A 17068-nucleotide genomic window follows, 5' to 3' on the forward strand; every position below is an offset into this window, starting at 1 on the left:
TAAGGAAGAAATTTTTTACATTGAAGGTGGTGAGGCAGTGGAACAGGTTGCCCAGAGAAGTTGTGGCTGCCCCATCCCTGGAAGTGTTCAAGGCCAGGTTGGATGAGGTTTTGGGAAACCTGGTGTAGTGGAGAACTTCTCTGCCCATGGCAGGGGGGTTGGAACTAGATGATCTTTGAGGTCCCTTCCAACCCTAACCATTCTATGATTCTATGATTCTATGATTCTATGGTTCTATGATTCTATGATTCTATGATTCTGAGGTCAGGGCCATTAAAGCCTGTGAGTACCCTCAGTGCCCTAAAACATCATCAATGCCTGTTATTAAATACTAGACTTGGATAATCATTCATATTTCTGGTGATTTTTCCCTGTCCAGCAAACATTCTACACCTTTGGATGGCCTCTCCCTCATCTCAGGGTTTGTCTCCCTGCCATCACATTCTGCTGCTTGCTTTCAATTCGCTTTTCCTTCCTGGTTCTTTATCCATTTCTTTTACTTCCATTGTCTCCTTCCTCCTTTCCCATTTATGCATTGATTTCCTCATGAGCATCCAGCCTCTGTAATCTGTGGAAGAAGCACGATGGCTGCTTCCAACATGTTATTTATTGTGACTGACATTTTTAACCTCTTCAATCACCCAGCATTTGTCTGTTTAGGAACACAGGGAATTCTTAGGTCATTGAGGACCTTTCCTGGAATTGTAGGTAGCTTATCACATAATTCCTTCTATAAATGTTTTGCCTTCTCTTTGTAAAGTTGAGTTTCATGTCCTTCTTCATTCAGTTGGAATGCTGCTGCTCATCTTTCCAGTTTTAACGCTTAGAAAGTAATTTCTTCACTAAATTTGTTCATACAGTGTATATATCTTGTTCTTGTGATAAAAATATCTAGTAGCTCAAGCAGTTCTTACATTATTTTTAACCTTTCTGATGTTTGCAGAGGGAAATCATATCTGTCTTCAGCTTTTGCTTTTTCTAATCAAGAAGACTCTTTGGTTTTCTCTGATATTGCAGACTGTTTTCCTAATCATGTTAATATCTCTTCTTTTGGAGCTTAATTTCAGTTAACTTAATGACAAATAACCAGAGTTGTAAACAGAATTTCAGATCAATTCTTACCCATGTCATGTAAGACAACATTAGCTCTTCTTTTTTCTGGAAATGTGTGATACATCCTAAGGTGACAATTGACTGCAATCTCACTTTTATAGTTAACACTCATCCTGCAATTAATATATCCAGATTTTCCCCTGTAGACTTGCTTCACATCGACTTCCTCCAACATTATTACAGAAAACTGATGTCATGGTTTGATGTCGGGAGGGAGGTTCTGGTGGCAGAAGCTGCCCACCAGATCAGACTCCCATCTCCCTTGGGGTTTGAGCCAATCAGCGCCTCTGCGAATTGCCCTATTTAAGTTGGGACAAAGGAACTGGAAAGATGTGCCTTTGCCCAGGAGGGAGGAGAGGGGAGGTGGGGCGCTGCCCCTGCTCCCCGGCGCCCGGTCGGGTGACTGCCCATGCCAGGCCAGTGCCACCCGCTGAGGATGGCGGCGGCGGAGCCGCTCGGGGAACTCGGGGAGAGCCCTGCTCCTGGGGTGCCCACCGGGCCGAGTTCACCCAGAGAGGACTGAAACCTGAGACAAACGGCCACACTGACACCAGGTCAGTGATGATGGAATGGGACGAGGTGTGCTGGAGCTGAGTTTCCCTTGCAAGCGGTGGCGAGATGGCAGGCAGCCCCCCTGCAACCAGGACGGTCCCAGTGGAGCAGAGACCCACTCGCAGCCCGTGGAAAACCCACGTCGAGAAGAGATGCCTGAGCCTGAGGACGGTACGCATCTAGAGTCTGTGGGACGACCCCCGTTGGTGGGGAGGTGTTTTGTTTAGAGGAGATGTCTGAGCCTGAGGACAGTTTTGAAGCATGGGCACAGGTAGAGATGCATATAAAGTCTGTGTAGAGACACATTTAGAGTCCATATGACGACCCACGCCAGGGCGAGTGGCAACAACTCCCTAAGAATCCGAGATTGTGGTAAAGCCCGCACTGGAGCAATCCGGTGGGGAAGGATTGCATCCTGCGGGTAGGACTCGCGCTGGAGAAGTTTGTGGATTTCCCTCGTGAGTATGGGATCCACTGGAGCAAGGGAAAATGGTGTAAGGACTCCTCCTCCTTTAAGAGAGGAGCGGCAGTAACAACATGGGATGAACTGACCTGTACTCCCCCATTCCCTGTCCCCCTGCGCCACTGGGGGGAGGAGGTAGAGCCAGGAACAAAAGGAAAGGGGGGTGGAGAGGTGTTGTTTTTAAGATCTGGCTTTGTTTTCTTTTATCCTTTTAAGTAACTGGTTTTGCTTGTCTTTATTCCTTAACTAACTGTTAATAAACTGTTTTGCTTTAAGAAAGCCGAGTCTGTTTTGCCCGGGACCATGGTTGGTGGGTGCTCCCTCTGTTCTTGTCTTGACCCTCAGTCCTTTTATTATATTTTTCTCCTCTCCACTTTACTGGTGTGAGAGAGCGGCTGCGTGGAGTTTAGTTGCTGGATTGGCCTAAACCCACGACAATTGAGTAAGTGTTAAGCATGCAGTCTAAACTAGTCATTATGATTCCCTTTATGGTTTGAGGCTTCTCCAGGCTTATGCGTCATCCTACTAGGTTTGGACTACTTTTCTTCTCCTCCCCATTGATCACAAAAAACCCTCCAGATCGAGCTGCTTAGAACTGGACAAATAGCTTACCATCATCTGAAGAAGGTATATTACTCACCTGCAGCATATCTGCCTTCTACGCAATGACTCAGAAAAAGTTTTCTTTTTATTTAGAATAAGAGAAGACTAAGAGGATACATAATAGTACACTTCAAATGTCTTTAAGTTTTCTGAGATAATACATTTCTTGTAACACTAAAAGAGAGAAAGAGGAGTTCCATGTGGCATCCACAGAAATGAACCTTTACATTGTAGATGTCTACATTTATCTCGGTGAGCGAGTGCTCCCTTTATTAGAAATAAAATCGCTATTTGATGAATGTAATTGAACATATTACCCAAAGTAGGAAAAATTTACTTATTTCTTTCTCGCTCTTTCATTCTCTGACTGTTTCTCTTTCAAATACAAAACAGACAAACTCCACAGAGCTTTAAAGTTAGGTGACATAAATTCCTCCTGAAATCCTCATAGACTTTAGCTGGTTTAGCTGCACAGCAATTGTTAATTTGAGAAAACATAGTTTCTGTTTCAGGGACGAGGAACTGAAGCAAAGAATCCTTCACAGTCTGAAGATCAGGCCCTGACTTCTTCCAGGATCTTTTCCAAGGGATACTCAAGAAGTTTGGCACCCGGACCCCTGTCTAGTATGCTCCAGCTCCAATGCCTTAACTGCAAACATTGTCCTCAACTGTCTGACATGAGGATGATATTAAAAGAAATCAAAGCATTGATCTGTCTTTTGAGAAGTCTGCTTTGGGACTGCAGGACATCTGGTCAGGTTACTCTTATGTTTTAATTGCCAAGTATCATCCTTAAGGAGACTTATAAAACTCACCGTGAATGGCAGTGAGAAGTCTGGGTGTATGTTTTGGCAAATGAAACATGCACCATCTTTTGTGTCACCAAAAGGAGTCAGTCAGACCCACTCATCCCATTGTCTCAACTGGACTTTGGAAAAAGCTTTTTGGGCATTACTACTCCCAGCACATGCTGAGGGTAACCACACGATACTGTGACTGTTATTTACAGTGAAAAGCAAATACGTAATGAAAATAAATAGGTATCTTAAGGGCTGCTTTAATTTCTCCTAGGAATGGGGTTAGCTGAGACAACAGTGCATTAGATAGCACCATTTCTGCACTCAGTGTAGATGCCCAAGGAAGGAGGAAAGGTGGAGTGTTGAGCTTTCTCCTCCGGGTACGTAAAGTGGTAAATAAAACTCTTTAACCTGCAATGATAGTTCTCCAGACAGTCATGAAACTGCAGAATTCCAGGAAAGACACTCGGATAACCACCAAGTTGCAACAATAGTGTCTGCTTTGGAAAAAAAATAGCAGGGAGGAGACCCAAAACATGATTTTGATCTGGAAAGGCTTGTGAGTAAAATGTGTCCAGGTTTACCAAACTTTCAGACATGAGGTGTTTGCCTCATTTACTGCCATTGTCTCAAATATCCAGATTTTACTTTGAACCAAGAGGAAGAATGCTGTCCGTACCCTTCCAGAAGAGTCAGAGTGTGTGCAAACTAGCTACTTCCAGATCTTCATCTGGATCTTGCCAAATACTAACTGACTTGCTCTGACATATGCTGCTGTCACGACCAATGAGTAGGTTCTTCTACTCGTTGGAGGTATTTACAGCTAGCATCTTGTATCACCAGACTTTCATTGCCTTATGGATCAAGGTGGTGAAAACAGATCTTGGCTTTGAGTTAGTCTACATGTAGATAAGTCTGTATTCACATATCAATGAAGCATTCTACCGTTTCCTAGCTGGATACACAGCTTTAGTAGCAAAAGAGCTCTTTTGATAACATGTTTCCAATATTAAAAAAGAATCTCTGATGAAGGACATATTTTGCTGCTTTTATCCAGTAGGACTTCCGCGAGCACGGAAGTGTTGGAAGGTGAGAATTCTTCACACTTCTGAGTGGACAAAAACATTCCCATAAATCATTCTAACATTCGGTATCATATTTTATGCTCCTTGTCAGGCCGAGGAAATATGTCAAGCACAGAAGTGAAAAAAAATTTCTAAGGGGGCTTGCCTGTAAGCCACAAATTGGGGATGTATGCTGCAAAGGACACCTAGAACTTGTGGTTAAACTGAATGATTAAACTGTTCCATGTGATAGATTTCCAGGATATTAAATGTTCATGTGAAAGCTTAATTCTCTTTCAGATTTATTCCTTTTAATCAAACACAGTTTTACATTACTAATGCATTACCCCCTGTACAGTAAAAAAGGAAGGGGAAAAAAAGCAGTTTTGTCACTTGCGATAACCAGTATGTCAAGAAACCATCTTCTGACACAAGAAATAGTGACACTCGCACAGGAACAACTTCTAAAAACAAAGCACTAACTTAGGAGCTGACTTCAAAAGAATAGGAGACGTTTTTATGTTTTCTGATACATTGTTGGTTGAGGGATGAAAGACTCCTCCATCATATGGCCAGAGTTGCACAGTCACATCCTCACAAAAGGTGAATCCACTCTTGCTTTGAAATTACTGGGTTTATGTAATTTCTGTGCTTCAGAAGTAGTAGTGCTTAGAAACTGTCCCTTACTTTCAGTGCTTGAGTCTTCGGCAAAAATCACAAGGGCTACATCTCAACTTTTGCCAAAAAACGCATCTTTTGAGCCTTCAGGAATCACTTTGTGGGAAATTTGAGTTATCATATATGCCTGCATAAAGAATGTTGCATATCACTAAATAAAAATAATATAGTTTAACATATATTTCATTTGTTATCTTCAGTATAGGTTTCTGGAATATGTTTACCTTGGGAAAGGACTTTTTAAAGAAGATAGGTGAATGGCTATGCATGTCCTAAAGTAAAAACTGGTGTTTTAAAGTCAATGAATAAAATAAAAAATTTTGTATTTCATTCAAAATTGGTCAACAAAACAAATAAAAGCCTTAATATGATTTTAGTTTGGCAGCTTGGGTTTTCCTCCGTTACTTCCATCACATTATGCAGAAGTGGGAGAAGAAAAGAAAGCGGAGGAGTGTTAATGATGCAAAGCAGAAAGAGAAAAACATCATTTGATTTGAAATGATAATTTCTGTTACTGTGGAAAAAAAAACCAACAAAAAATCTGACAATCTTAAGTATTTTAAAGAGTAATTTTCAGTTACACGTATTGAGCATTGGGTTGCCCAGCAGTAACAGAATCAATAGTTAACATGAGTAATTTCCTTAACCTATGCAAGAGTATTTCCATGCCAATCTTCTACCTCAACTTGTCCTAAAAATGACTTTTCTTCAAGTCTTGTTAGTGATGTGGGTGTCAGAATATCTTTGTTAGCCCTAGAGAACAGCCCCATGGCTGCATCGCACAGATCTAAAACCAGAAGCCTGAGCCCAGTGACCATCCCGTGAACCTTCAGACATCACCGGTGGGTGAGACCAGGAGGGAGTGTCATTTCCTCAGTTATATCTCCTGATGCCCTTTGTTCCCTTGACTTGTGGTTAAACTGAGATATAATTATGCTGGAGGTGTCACTACAAAAATGCGATATTATGTTTAACAAGTCTTAGTGCTTCATAGGCTCTTTCTCAGCACTCACTAACTAATCTTCCTTGCCCTGAGTATGTCGGTTTATCTCTGTGTTGCAGTCAGTGAGACTGAAGCGAGGAGGTTAAATGTCTTGCTTGCAGCCTGGAGCGGAGACAGTAACTGTAAAGTCACTTCTTAATGAGAAAGTTTGTCTCCTGTTTTCCACAGTTTAACTCTGGACCTTACACTTAGAGGAACACAATATTTGGCAGCCTGGCCTAGAAGAGTTGAGAGTATCCCAGGTTTGGGGAACATCCTTGTCCTGTCCTGACATTGGTGGCCCTTTGCTGCTTGGTCTTGCTCAAGTATCATGTCACAGTTTTGTTTCTTGGGCTGTATTGGATATTCTGACAACACAAGTTTCTAATGGCATGTCAAGGTTTCCAACCCTTGCTTTCCATGTAGTACAGAGCCTTACCTTAGCTGCTTAACCTGCTGGTATTGTAGGTGTGATATGTTAAGGATATGAGTGAGGTAAGATTTATGGAAAAGTTGTTCTCTCTATCATACTGATAGATTGAGAAAAAATAGGAAAATTTGGGCCCATGACTCTCAACAAGACTTTGTGATACTGAAAGTGAAAGACCTTTCATTTTGCTTAGCCTAGAGGCTGATTCTCAGATGGCTAAATTAGATAACGTGACTACTGCAGTTGGTATATTTTAAATAAAAAAAAAACGTTCTTCACAACCCATAAGGCTGTTAGATTTACTTCAAAGTTTTTTTTCAAAACTCTGTGTTTAAAGTCCTTGTCATGTACGTTAACTGCTTAAGAGCTCTTACATCATTCTACACAGATAAGTCTTGGACTTGTACCGTAGTAGTTGCTCTTATCATCTCACAGCACATGTGTTTCTTGTGAGTATATCTGGAACCAGAATTGAAATTGTAAGAAATTCTTAGTGTTATTAGTTTCTCCTCCAAACGACACCTAAAATGTGGCACAATTCTGTATATGTAACTTCAGCATGTACCAAAAAGCATATGCTAGTACCACAAAGGATAAAAATCTCAAAGCATCAATATAAATATAAGTTTGTGAAAATCATTGGATACAAATGTTACTTGACATGCTGGATCTCAGTGATGTTATATTGCTTTTGCCTCACCTGCATATGGGAAACTCATATGCAGAAGCATCTCAGTCTTTCCAGGGACATGAACAACTAAGTGGGGTAATCCAGGCTCCCCTTGAAGTGTGTACCAAGAAAGAGGATAATCCAGGTAGCATTTCACCTCACCTGCTGTTTCTTCTATTCCACATTGGTATGGAAGCAGAATGTTTTGAAATTCTCTATGAAAGTAAGAAGGTTAATGCCTGGATACCCTGCAGTAGCCCAGCAGGATGCAGGATGCTCCAGAGTGACACTTCATGATGCAGAAGATTTCTTCCAGCTCTGCTTGCTGCCATGCTCAAACATCATAGCCGGATATCCAGAGCACAAAAGTTGGCTCTTTGGGGAGGGAGCTCTCTAAGAAATCTCTGATAATAAAATAATTCCTCTTTGAATATTCATTGGGCCAGAGAGAAAGGAAAAAGAAAGTATATGTGTAGAAGGAGTTTTAACCCTCATCTCCTTGGTTGTAAGCAGAAATTTAATCTTGGAAAATATCCCAGAAAACACCTGAGAGTTTTGCCAACATATCCTCTTGTAAGAGAACTAGAGTTTTATAGAATAGTATTTTCTGAGGAAGACATAAGTTTCTCAGGAGATTTTCACAAAGCTTTGGTTTGAATTACACTTTCTATGAATATCACTGTGTTTGTAGAAACCTGAAATAGTGGCATACAGTCATGATGTTGAAATGGAACTTCAGGCAGGTAGAATCATAGAATCATAGAATCATAGAATGGTTAGGGCTGGAAGGGACCTTCAAAGGTCATCTAGTCCAATCCCCCTGTAAGGAACAGGGATATCTCCAACTAGATCAGGTTGCTCAGGGCCTCGTCCAACCTGGCCTTGAACGTCTCCAGGGATGGAGCATCCACCACCTCTCTGGGCAACCTGTTCCAGTGTTCTACAACTCTCATGGTAAAAATTTTTTTCCTAATATCCAACCTGAATCTACCTCCCTCTATTTTAAAACCGTTACCCCTTGTCCTATCACAACAGGCCCTCCTGAACAGCCTCTCCCCATCTTTCTTGTAGAAAATCAAGGCTACCAGAATTATCCATTGATATAATGGAATATAAATTGCCTTAATTTGATAGTATAAATTGCTTTTATATGTTAACAATTTGGCCAACAGAGACAGGATGAAACAGTGGAGGGGAAGAAACCACTACCAAACTGTTTCTATATGTAATGATTATTTATTTATTCAGTATTAATTAAGAAATTCTGCGCAGGCAAGTGTTACAAACAGATCAAGGCAGCCCCAGAGCTTCAATTTCTAGTAAAAGAAGCAGCACCATACAGGCAGCAAAATGAAAAACCGATGCAGCTGAATATCTGGGTATGGTTCACCCTCTTGTGTTTTTAACCAGAATTGCAGTCCCATGGAAAATGGATTTTTGCTGGTCTAAAATAACAAAGGAAGGTGATAAGTGGGATCAGTCCTGCTCAGGGCTGATCTATGTGACTCAAGACCTGTGGGAGACCAGCACCCATTTTGAGGAGCGGCTGGTGGTCTAGTGGGACACCCTAGTGCATCCTGTGTGGTACCAGGATGTATCTCTTGCTCTGCAGAGGCTTGGGACGAATGTCAGGAGGAAGGTTAGCAGGAAGGAGCTTCTCTATTCAATGAGAAGATGCTGTTCTGAATGTCTGTTTGTTTTTTAACTTCTATCAAAGTTTATAAACTGCCAAAGTTTATAAAGTTTATAATTCTGTTTCTTCTGCATCTACCTTTTTATTAAAGTTAGAAATATAAAAATGAGATAAAAGCTGTAGCAGGTAAATAAAAAAGCTATAAGATTATTTGAAAATACTGTTTTATCAATGTAATAATCTTGTCAGTCAGAGACATGATTGTGATAATGCTCCTCACTAAACGGGTCAAAAATTTTCTCCAAGTAACCAATGCCACTGACAGGTAAAAATCTAATTCCTCAGTTCTGGGTTAATACAGATATACAGTCCTTTGAAATAGTGCCCTGCATTGTAAAGGACTTGGAAAGATATGAAATGAAAAACCTTATTCAAGGAAGTACATCATTGGAAACGATATGTGAACTAACACGGCACTGCAACCAAGCGCAGCAGATCCAGCTAAACTTCCCTCCAGGCAGGAGCTGGTGGTCTGCCTGCAAATAGAGGTGGGAGAAGGCACCTTTATCACCTTCGGCTGAACTTGATCCTCTTGGAGAGATCCTAGAGGTGTGCACTGCTAGGAAGTGACACTAAGATGGTTCCTGGGAAGTTCTGGAGAAAAACAGTTATTTCGATAGCGATTTTTGCAGACTTGGATCCATTTCCTTTTGGGGTTTTTTGGTAGCTGTATTTTTTTTTTCTACATGCTGCAATATTAATCCCAAGTGAGTGGAAGACCTCTTTACTCATAGAGAGGATGAGAAGGAATATTTGTACCTCTTTCTCTGTATGAATGCTTTTAAAAGCTTCCTATTTCTTGACTGTTGGTGCCATAAGAAAAAATTATTATTGATCACCTGCACACACAGGTGCATAAGAAGCTTTATGTTTAGGCCATAGGGTAAAATTTGGCAGATTCAGTGTGTGCCTCTTATTCTGGCTGTATAAAAAAATGCATCATTTTGTTGCTTTGTCTTTCTTTTCCAGTCTCATCATCACTCACATAAAATATAAAAGAGTCTTAAAATATCCATAAGGAATTTTTCAAATGAAATCATTGAATTATAAATAACTTTAATGAAAAGCTCTGTTTGTGAACAGGTGTTAAATCATGTATTTGTTTAGCAGGAATATATTCAATTTCTAATTAAATAGTAACAGAAGAAAATTAGGTAGAATTTAACATATTTTGAAAAAAATCATAAAGCGTTTTAAAGGTGTATTTGCCATTAGAAAGAAATGAATCAGTGAATGACCCACTGCAAGGAAAACCACAAAGTAACACATTAGTAGCTAAAGCATGATTTCTATAAAGTCTAAAATAACATCAGAGGTTGTTTGAGCTACTAGACTTATTTAGGACTGAAATAATGGTGAGATTTTGGAAAAAAATGTTGCCTATAGGTCAGACTGAGCTGATGCACTGAGAGTGAACACACTTCATATTGAGTTTTACTCTTTCCTACTGAGTAAGACTCACAGCAGCTATAATGACATCCATCAGGACATTACATGATTTGAGTGGTGCATCTACAGGTAGCAGGACACTTCTCTTTCACCATTGAATGGTTACAGCTAAACAAGATTTTCAGATTTTTGCAGGTTCAAAGACATCTTGATGCTTGCAAGGATTGGCTAAAATACAAGAGATAGAAACAAAACCATGAAATATTAATCAAAAACCAAGTCCCGGTCTGATACTTCTGCATTTTTCAAAAAATTTCTAATTTTCATATCTATATAGTCTTTGCACTTTTGCTCTGCTGTTAAAAGTGCTTGAGTATTATAGAAAAGGGAATGCAGGCAGGAAGGTGGTATCTTAAAGTTCCCATCTATTTGCACACTTTGACTTGCTCCACATCGAAGTTTGCAGAACCCACGGGGCTGTGCAGATCTTCACGTACATGTGGGTGCGTGAAGACTGACAATCTTTTCCCTTAGATGTAGGTGTACATCAAGACCCCAGAAGAGGGGTAACAGAAGATTGACTATGTGGTAATGGTCTGGTGCTCAAAAGCAACACAGTTTACCCATTATCATAGAATCATAGAATCATGACAGGATAGTTGAGGCTGGAAGGAACCTCTGGAGGTCACCCAGTCCAACCCCCCTGCTCAAGATTGTGCCTGTTCTGGTGGAGTATTTAATCACTCTTATTTGTAGCGGGAAAGGGAAAGGGGTATTTCTGAGATCTTTCCTCCAGGTTCGCGAGAAGTCAGTATGAAAAAGTAAAATACTACAAAGGGACAGCATTATTATCTGAAGTAATGCAATGTTTGTTGTAACAAGAAGAATACATTCACTTACTGCAAAGCCCTCTATCACAGTGGCCGGGACAGTCTGCACATTTTGGTCCGCTTCTGTAAGGTGTGGCTAGTTGCATTCCATTATTTCCTCTGAAATTTGAAAGAAATACAACACAAAACAAGATCAAAGTGTAGCTCTGAGCCATTAAGAAGAGTTTATGTTATTTATCACAATGAAAGCCATCCAGAAGTTTTTGGATAAAATTATTTTCATAGAGAGTCATGTTTCAGTTTTGGATATTCATAGAATACAAGAACTTTGATTTCAAATGGGAGGGACAATAAGCTTTAGGGAAATAAAATTAATCAATTATTTACATTTGTATATCATTATCAGTTAAAAACTATTCCTATGTGCTTCCTAGTTCTTCTGTTCTAATGGCTTTCAAGTGACTGTGGTTTATAAGAAAATAACCTCAGCAGCCGCCTTCTGACATGCAGCTGTTTCAGATGTGCTCTTTACTTCTGTGAATATATTTCTGTAGAGGGCTTTCACTTTGCGTCTGACTTTCTTGTTTGTGGTCAAAGTTAGAGGATGACTTATGTACGATGCCTCTTTCTGACAGAGATAGACCTTTCTTTGTTCATATGCTAAAATTTCCCTAGTATCTGTTTCAATGTGAAATAAAATAAATATTGCTATTAACCTGATGTTAAACCCAAAATACACATAGGTATTTTCAAAATTATAAATGGTTAAATTAAGCTGTAGTCATTTTATCCTACACATGACTGATGGACAGCAGGAATATTTGAAAACATATCCAGAATTATCACATCTTAAATGAGTAAAAAGGCAGTACATACGGAGGACAGTATTGGCAAACATAAAAGTAGTTGAACTGGTTCCTAGGACAATAGGCAACTGCACATCCAATCTGGTAGCTGTTGTACCAGATTAGCTGTAGAATAAAAAATAAACACATTATTTCAGAGTCATGTTTTATTGAATTCTTAACAAAGAACTCACAAAATAACAGAACCGGAACATAATTTTTTAGTTTTGGTTTGGTTTGGTTTGGTTTGGTTTTTCTTTCTATTTAGCTTTTAAGTTTACAGTTTAGCTGTCAGAAGGAATAAATAGAAAAATGAGTAAACCAGGTCCTCCAGTTTCCAAATGTTTTTGAACACAGTTTCTGACAGAACACAAAAGTTTAAATTCAAATATTCTCATCATAGATATTTTGCTTTGACATTCCTTAATCAGGTATTTCAATCCCTACATAGAAAATATTTATTTCTAAATTAAAGTAGTGAATTCTTATTTTCTGCAAAATAATATTTCTCTTCTAGACAGCTCTTCAAAAATACTGCTTCCATTGCCTCAGAATTAGATGAACAAGAGTTTTAATTTATGATTCCTCTTTGGATCCGAGTGTGAATGATAGATAATGGTTTGATGACAGTGACAATTATTTTTCTGACAATAAATATCTCCTAGCTCCCTTAGGTGTACTCTTCTAATTCTAGCATATCATTGCTCTTTATTTATATTCTCCATACCTGAGTATAGCTCTCAATATCGACATTTTCCACGGTTGCTCCAAATCCATACTTGAAATTGGAGGACTTACTGTACCAGACTTGAATTGCTTCAGTCCATGTTCTTGGGTTATATGATAGTAATACATTCTCACCACAGGTGACACCTGAAATAGAAGTAAATCTATTTTATTACTTAAGAGAGAAACAAGCTGTAGGGTGCAAGGTAGAACATAAAGGTTGTAGCTGCATCCTAAAAAAATCTCTATGATGGCAACCTATTTTCCCCGTGATTTTAAGAAGCAGACAATACAATGGAGACTGCAGGAAATGTTACTCTGATTTTGGTGAGCTTTCAGTCACAGATACTTATTTAACTACAAAATGTTACACAAAAATATCTGTACTTAGAAATACCAACAGTCATCTATTCCACTGTCCTGTCTCCAGCAGGAGCCAAAAGCAGACACTTAAAGAAAGTTATAAAAATAGGGCAAGTACATAGCATCCCTCTGTCTCAAGTTCCAACAATTTGTCTTTCAGGATATTTGTCTGACAAAGATGATGTTTTCGAGTTTAATGATCCTCAAAAGATATTCTGCAACGTTATCCTTATTTCTAATTCACATGCACAGGTGTCATCTTCAAATTGTCATTAACCCATCGGCTTAGGATTCACATTTGTCATGTACCATTAATAACTCTCTGCTCTCTTGGACTGATTTTCATCTCACACTTATTTGCCCATTTCTGAGCATTTTTGGCTGCTTTCTCACTCCAAACCTGAAAGACACAAAGGAAAAGGGATCCAGGTCACAGATAGGTTAGTGCAGTCTATGAAGGAGAAGAAAAAAAACAAGGAGTGACTCAGTCATTGTGTGCTGAATGCTCCTGTGCTCCTCAACAGAAAGCAGAGGAGTCATGTCAGTTTACACTGCTGGGGCATGGCCACTCTATTTCTTCAGCTCTTAAAGGTTGCAGAGCAGGTTATTTTGCACAGTATCACACAGACAGTCCTAATTAACAGAAATTTTATAACATACTGTTGCTTTCCTCTGGCTTTGTGTCTGAGTTAACTTTACAGGATGCAGTGCACTGAATGATATAAAACTGATTTTCAGCCCAGGTAGAGCTGAGATGTAGTGATAGACATCAGTTGGACTCTGAACTTGAGGAATGTTTGCAAGTCTTGCTGTGCAGGCTTAACTGTAAAGCATAGACCAGATCCTCTGTCCATAGGATGGGGATAACGAAGACTATCAGGGATGATGGGGATAGGAGCAGTGATGGGCACAGCAAGCATGGCCAAACCTTGTTTGCCCTCTTGACAGTGTGCGATTCAGAAACACGTTGCTGATGGTGCTCCTGTTCCACCTTTGGACCTTCCTTCATCCTTCCACACACACCTTCCTTCATCCAGGGCAAGTGTTTCTCTTCTTCTAAGAGAGGTGCTTATCCCACAGACTAAAGAGTGTTATCCATAATCCGAGAGGCATGACAGCAGTTTGTACCTTATCCCTGGTTTAAAGACTCTCCCTGAAAATGCTTGCGGTTGTTATCTATTGCAATGAGCAGATATAAAGCAAGAACTTGTGATCTGCTGTGTAGGCTATGTTAACGTAGATTTGACAGTGATAAATAGATGTGGCTGAGGTAACCCTGTGTTTGTATCTCCTGTAGACAAATAACTCTAGGCATGGAACACTTCTGATGTTGCTTAATTGAGTTTTACTAAGCGGAGAAACTAAGACATGTTGGTTAGGAGACAGGTTTCGAATACTGCTGTTGGCCCACTGTTGTGGTTTAAGCTAGCTGGCAGCTGAACACCAGGCAGCTGCTTGCTTACCCTCCCCCATCCCTGGCAGATGGGGAAGTCAATTAAAGGGGAAAAAGGAAGGAGTTTCATGGGTTTAGATAGGAAGAATTTAATAACTGGAATAAAATAAATTTAAAAGTAATATTGGTAAAATGATAACAAAATTATATTAATATATGATAATATAGAAAAATCATCAGTGTAATTGCTCACCACTTGCTAACCAATGCCAGTCTCGTCCTGGCTAGTGATCCCAAAACAAAGAAGTCCCAAAACCGCAGTCCTGGAAGAGCACAAGTCCCAAAGAGATCCGAAGAGAGAGACAGACCTTCCCAGCCAACCCTCATCTATATACTGAGCATGATGTTGTATGGTATAGAATATTTCATTGACCAATTTGGGCCTCAATCTCAAACCTAAACTCAAAGTCTAAACTAGGAATTGTAGGTCCCTTGTTCCAGCTATGCTCCCTCTAAGCTTGTTTTGCATCTGCACACTGGCAAAACATGGGAAACTGAAAAGTCCTTCATGTCTTAGCAACAACTGTGGACACCTGTACGTTATCAACATTCTTTTCATATCAAATACCATACTAAATCCAAAATACAGTGTTATTCTAGCTACTAAGAAGAAAATTAACTTTATCCCAGCCGAAACCAGGACATCCGTCCTGAGACCTTTGCAATGATTTTACAAGTGCTTGCAGCATTGAGGTGTGAAAAATTAAGCAAGAAGCCTGCAGAAATGAAAGGACAAAATTCTAATTTCTTCATCTCTATCTCAGAGCACGTTTTCTGCCCTCTCTCTTCTATGACTGTGGGTTGTTTAGAAGGCTACAATCTTGTGTTAATGATGTGAAAAACAAGCTAGTTGCAATGCGTATCTTACCATCTTCAGCATGTTCCTGGCTGTGGGAACTACAGATCTCCGTATTTCATTGTGTTGTTCAAGGATCTCTTTTTGGTTATGAAGCTTAAAACCAGGAACGGAAGAATTGACTGCTATTTTATACCAAATACCCTGGAAAACAATAACAATGAAAGTTCAAGTTATCAGAAGTTTAATAAGCAAGATAAATTATGAGCTTCTTGTCAAAGTAAAGCTCCTTGGAAAATTCCAGCTTTTCTTTATTGGTTCTTCTATTCTTATAATTGCTATTTTTTTTTTCCTTCCTTCCTCAATTTGAACTGTGCTTTTCATTAGGAGATGTGACTCTATATGAAATTTGTAGATAGGAATTCTACCTTCAGATATCTCCACATCAAACACGGGGAAAGCTTAGCTCTGAAATCAAATCTCAAGACTGATTTTAACCTCTTCTGTGCCCTAAAAATGTCCCTAACTCTTGTCACTTGTAAGCTTTGGAAACATGTGAAGCTAGATCAGAACTTAGGTTTGCAGAATATCTTCTGAAATACCTAAGGTCAAGAAAGCAATGAACAATGTAAATTGCCTCTTACATAATGACATCAGGTCATGAATCTTTGCGGAGAAAAAGAGTTGCCATGCTTACGTTGGAGTTTTCAGACTAAAGCATCCCTCAGGACAGGATTCTTTCCACTTAATGTCTAAAAATGAGACATCTTGGTCTAAGCTAGACACCTGCACTCTCTTTGTCATTACTGGGCAGAATAGAGGCAGCTCATCCCACCAAATCTGAACTTCTTTTTAAGACTAGAATAACCATTCTCTCCAAATATCTCTTTTTCTTTCCTTTGTTTGTAGAGAGAAGCTGGCAGAGATCTGGACAAAAATACAAAAATCTGTGAAAAATAAGAGTTCATTTTTATTGTCTTATGTTAATATATTAACAATAATTTCAACCCTGGATTATAAAGCTCTAGAGATCACTAGACCAGACTATGCCACATCAGATATTTATACAATGGGCTTAGATATGGCTCTTTTGAATAGATGAATGCTCCTACCTGTCCATCAGATTGGTGTAGCAAAGCAGCCAGGAAAATCGTTGCGGTTAGTAGGTCCATGTCTACAGAGAAAAAACAAAAACCAAAGTCCATTAATCTCTGCTGCATAGAGTTGGTGGTGTAAGGTGGCATGTAAGCAAGACATAAAACTGTCACATCAATCCTGCCACATAGAAAATTATTTTATTTGATACCTAATACAGTTGAATGTGCTGAAACTGCACAAATGAGTGTATGATGGTGCATGTGCACCACTATCTCATACAAAGACTCCACCTTGCATTGAAGCAGAGACTGTAAGTAGCATAAAGTCATCTGTTTCTTGTAATGGATCTACTCCCTTTTGACTTTATCCCAGATACCTTTAAATTTGCAGCATTTCCTTCATCTTTGCCTTCTTGTATAACAAAAAGTCCATTAATTTGTTCAGTAGGATCGCATCAGTGTCCTGCTTCATCATCCGTATCAGGAGCTGGTATTGCGGAGTGGAGCACTGAACACAACAGCTG

The 17068-nt window shown here is 39.5% G+C and overlaps 1 protein-coding gene across 1 annotated transcript; it reads right to left on the reverse strand.

The window, feature by feature from the left end:
* Positions 1-10535: 10535 nt before the first annotated feature.
* CRISP2 (cysteine rich secretory protein 2) lies at positions 10536-16619 on the reverse strand. Its single transcript, XM_009988098.2, is given in 8 exon segments — positions 10536-10633; positions 10636-10662; positions 11335-11423; positions 12141-12235; positions 12837-12982; positions 13508-13598; positions 15520-15651; positions 16560-16619. Coding segments are annotated over 8 exon segments (738 nt in total).
* Positions 16620-17068: the final 449 nt, after the last annotated feature.

Source organism: Tauraco erythrolophus, chromosome 2, assembly GCF_009769465.1.
Source record: "Tauraco erythrolophus isolate bTauEry1 chromosome 2, bTauEry1.pri, whole genome shotgun sequence".
Classification (NCBI taxonomy): Eukaryota; Metazoa; Chordata; class Aves; order Musophagiformes; family Musophagidae; genus Tauraco; species Tauraco erythrolophus.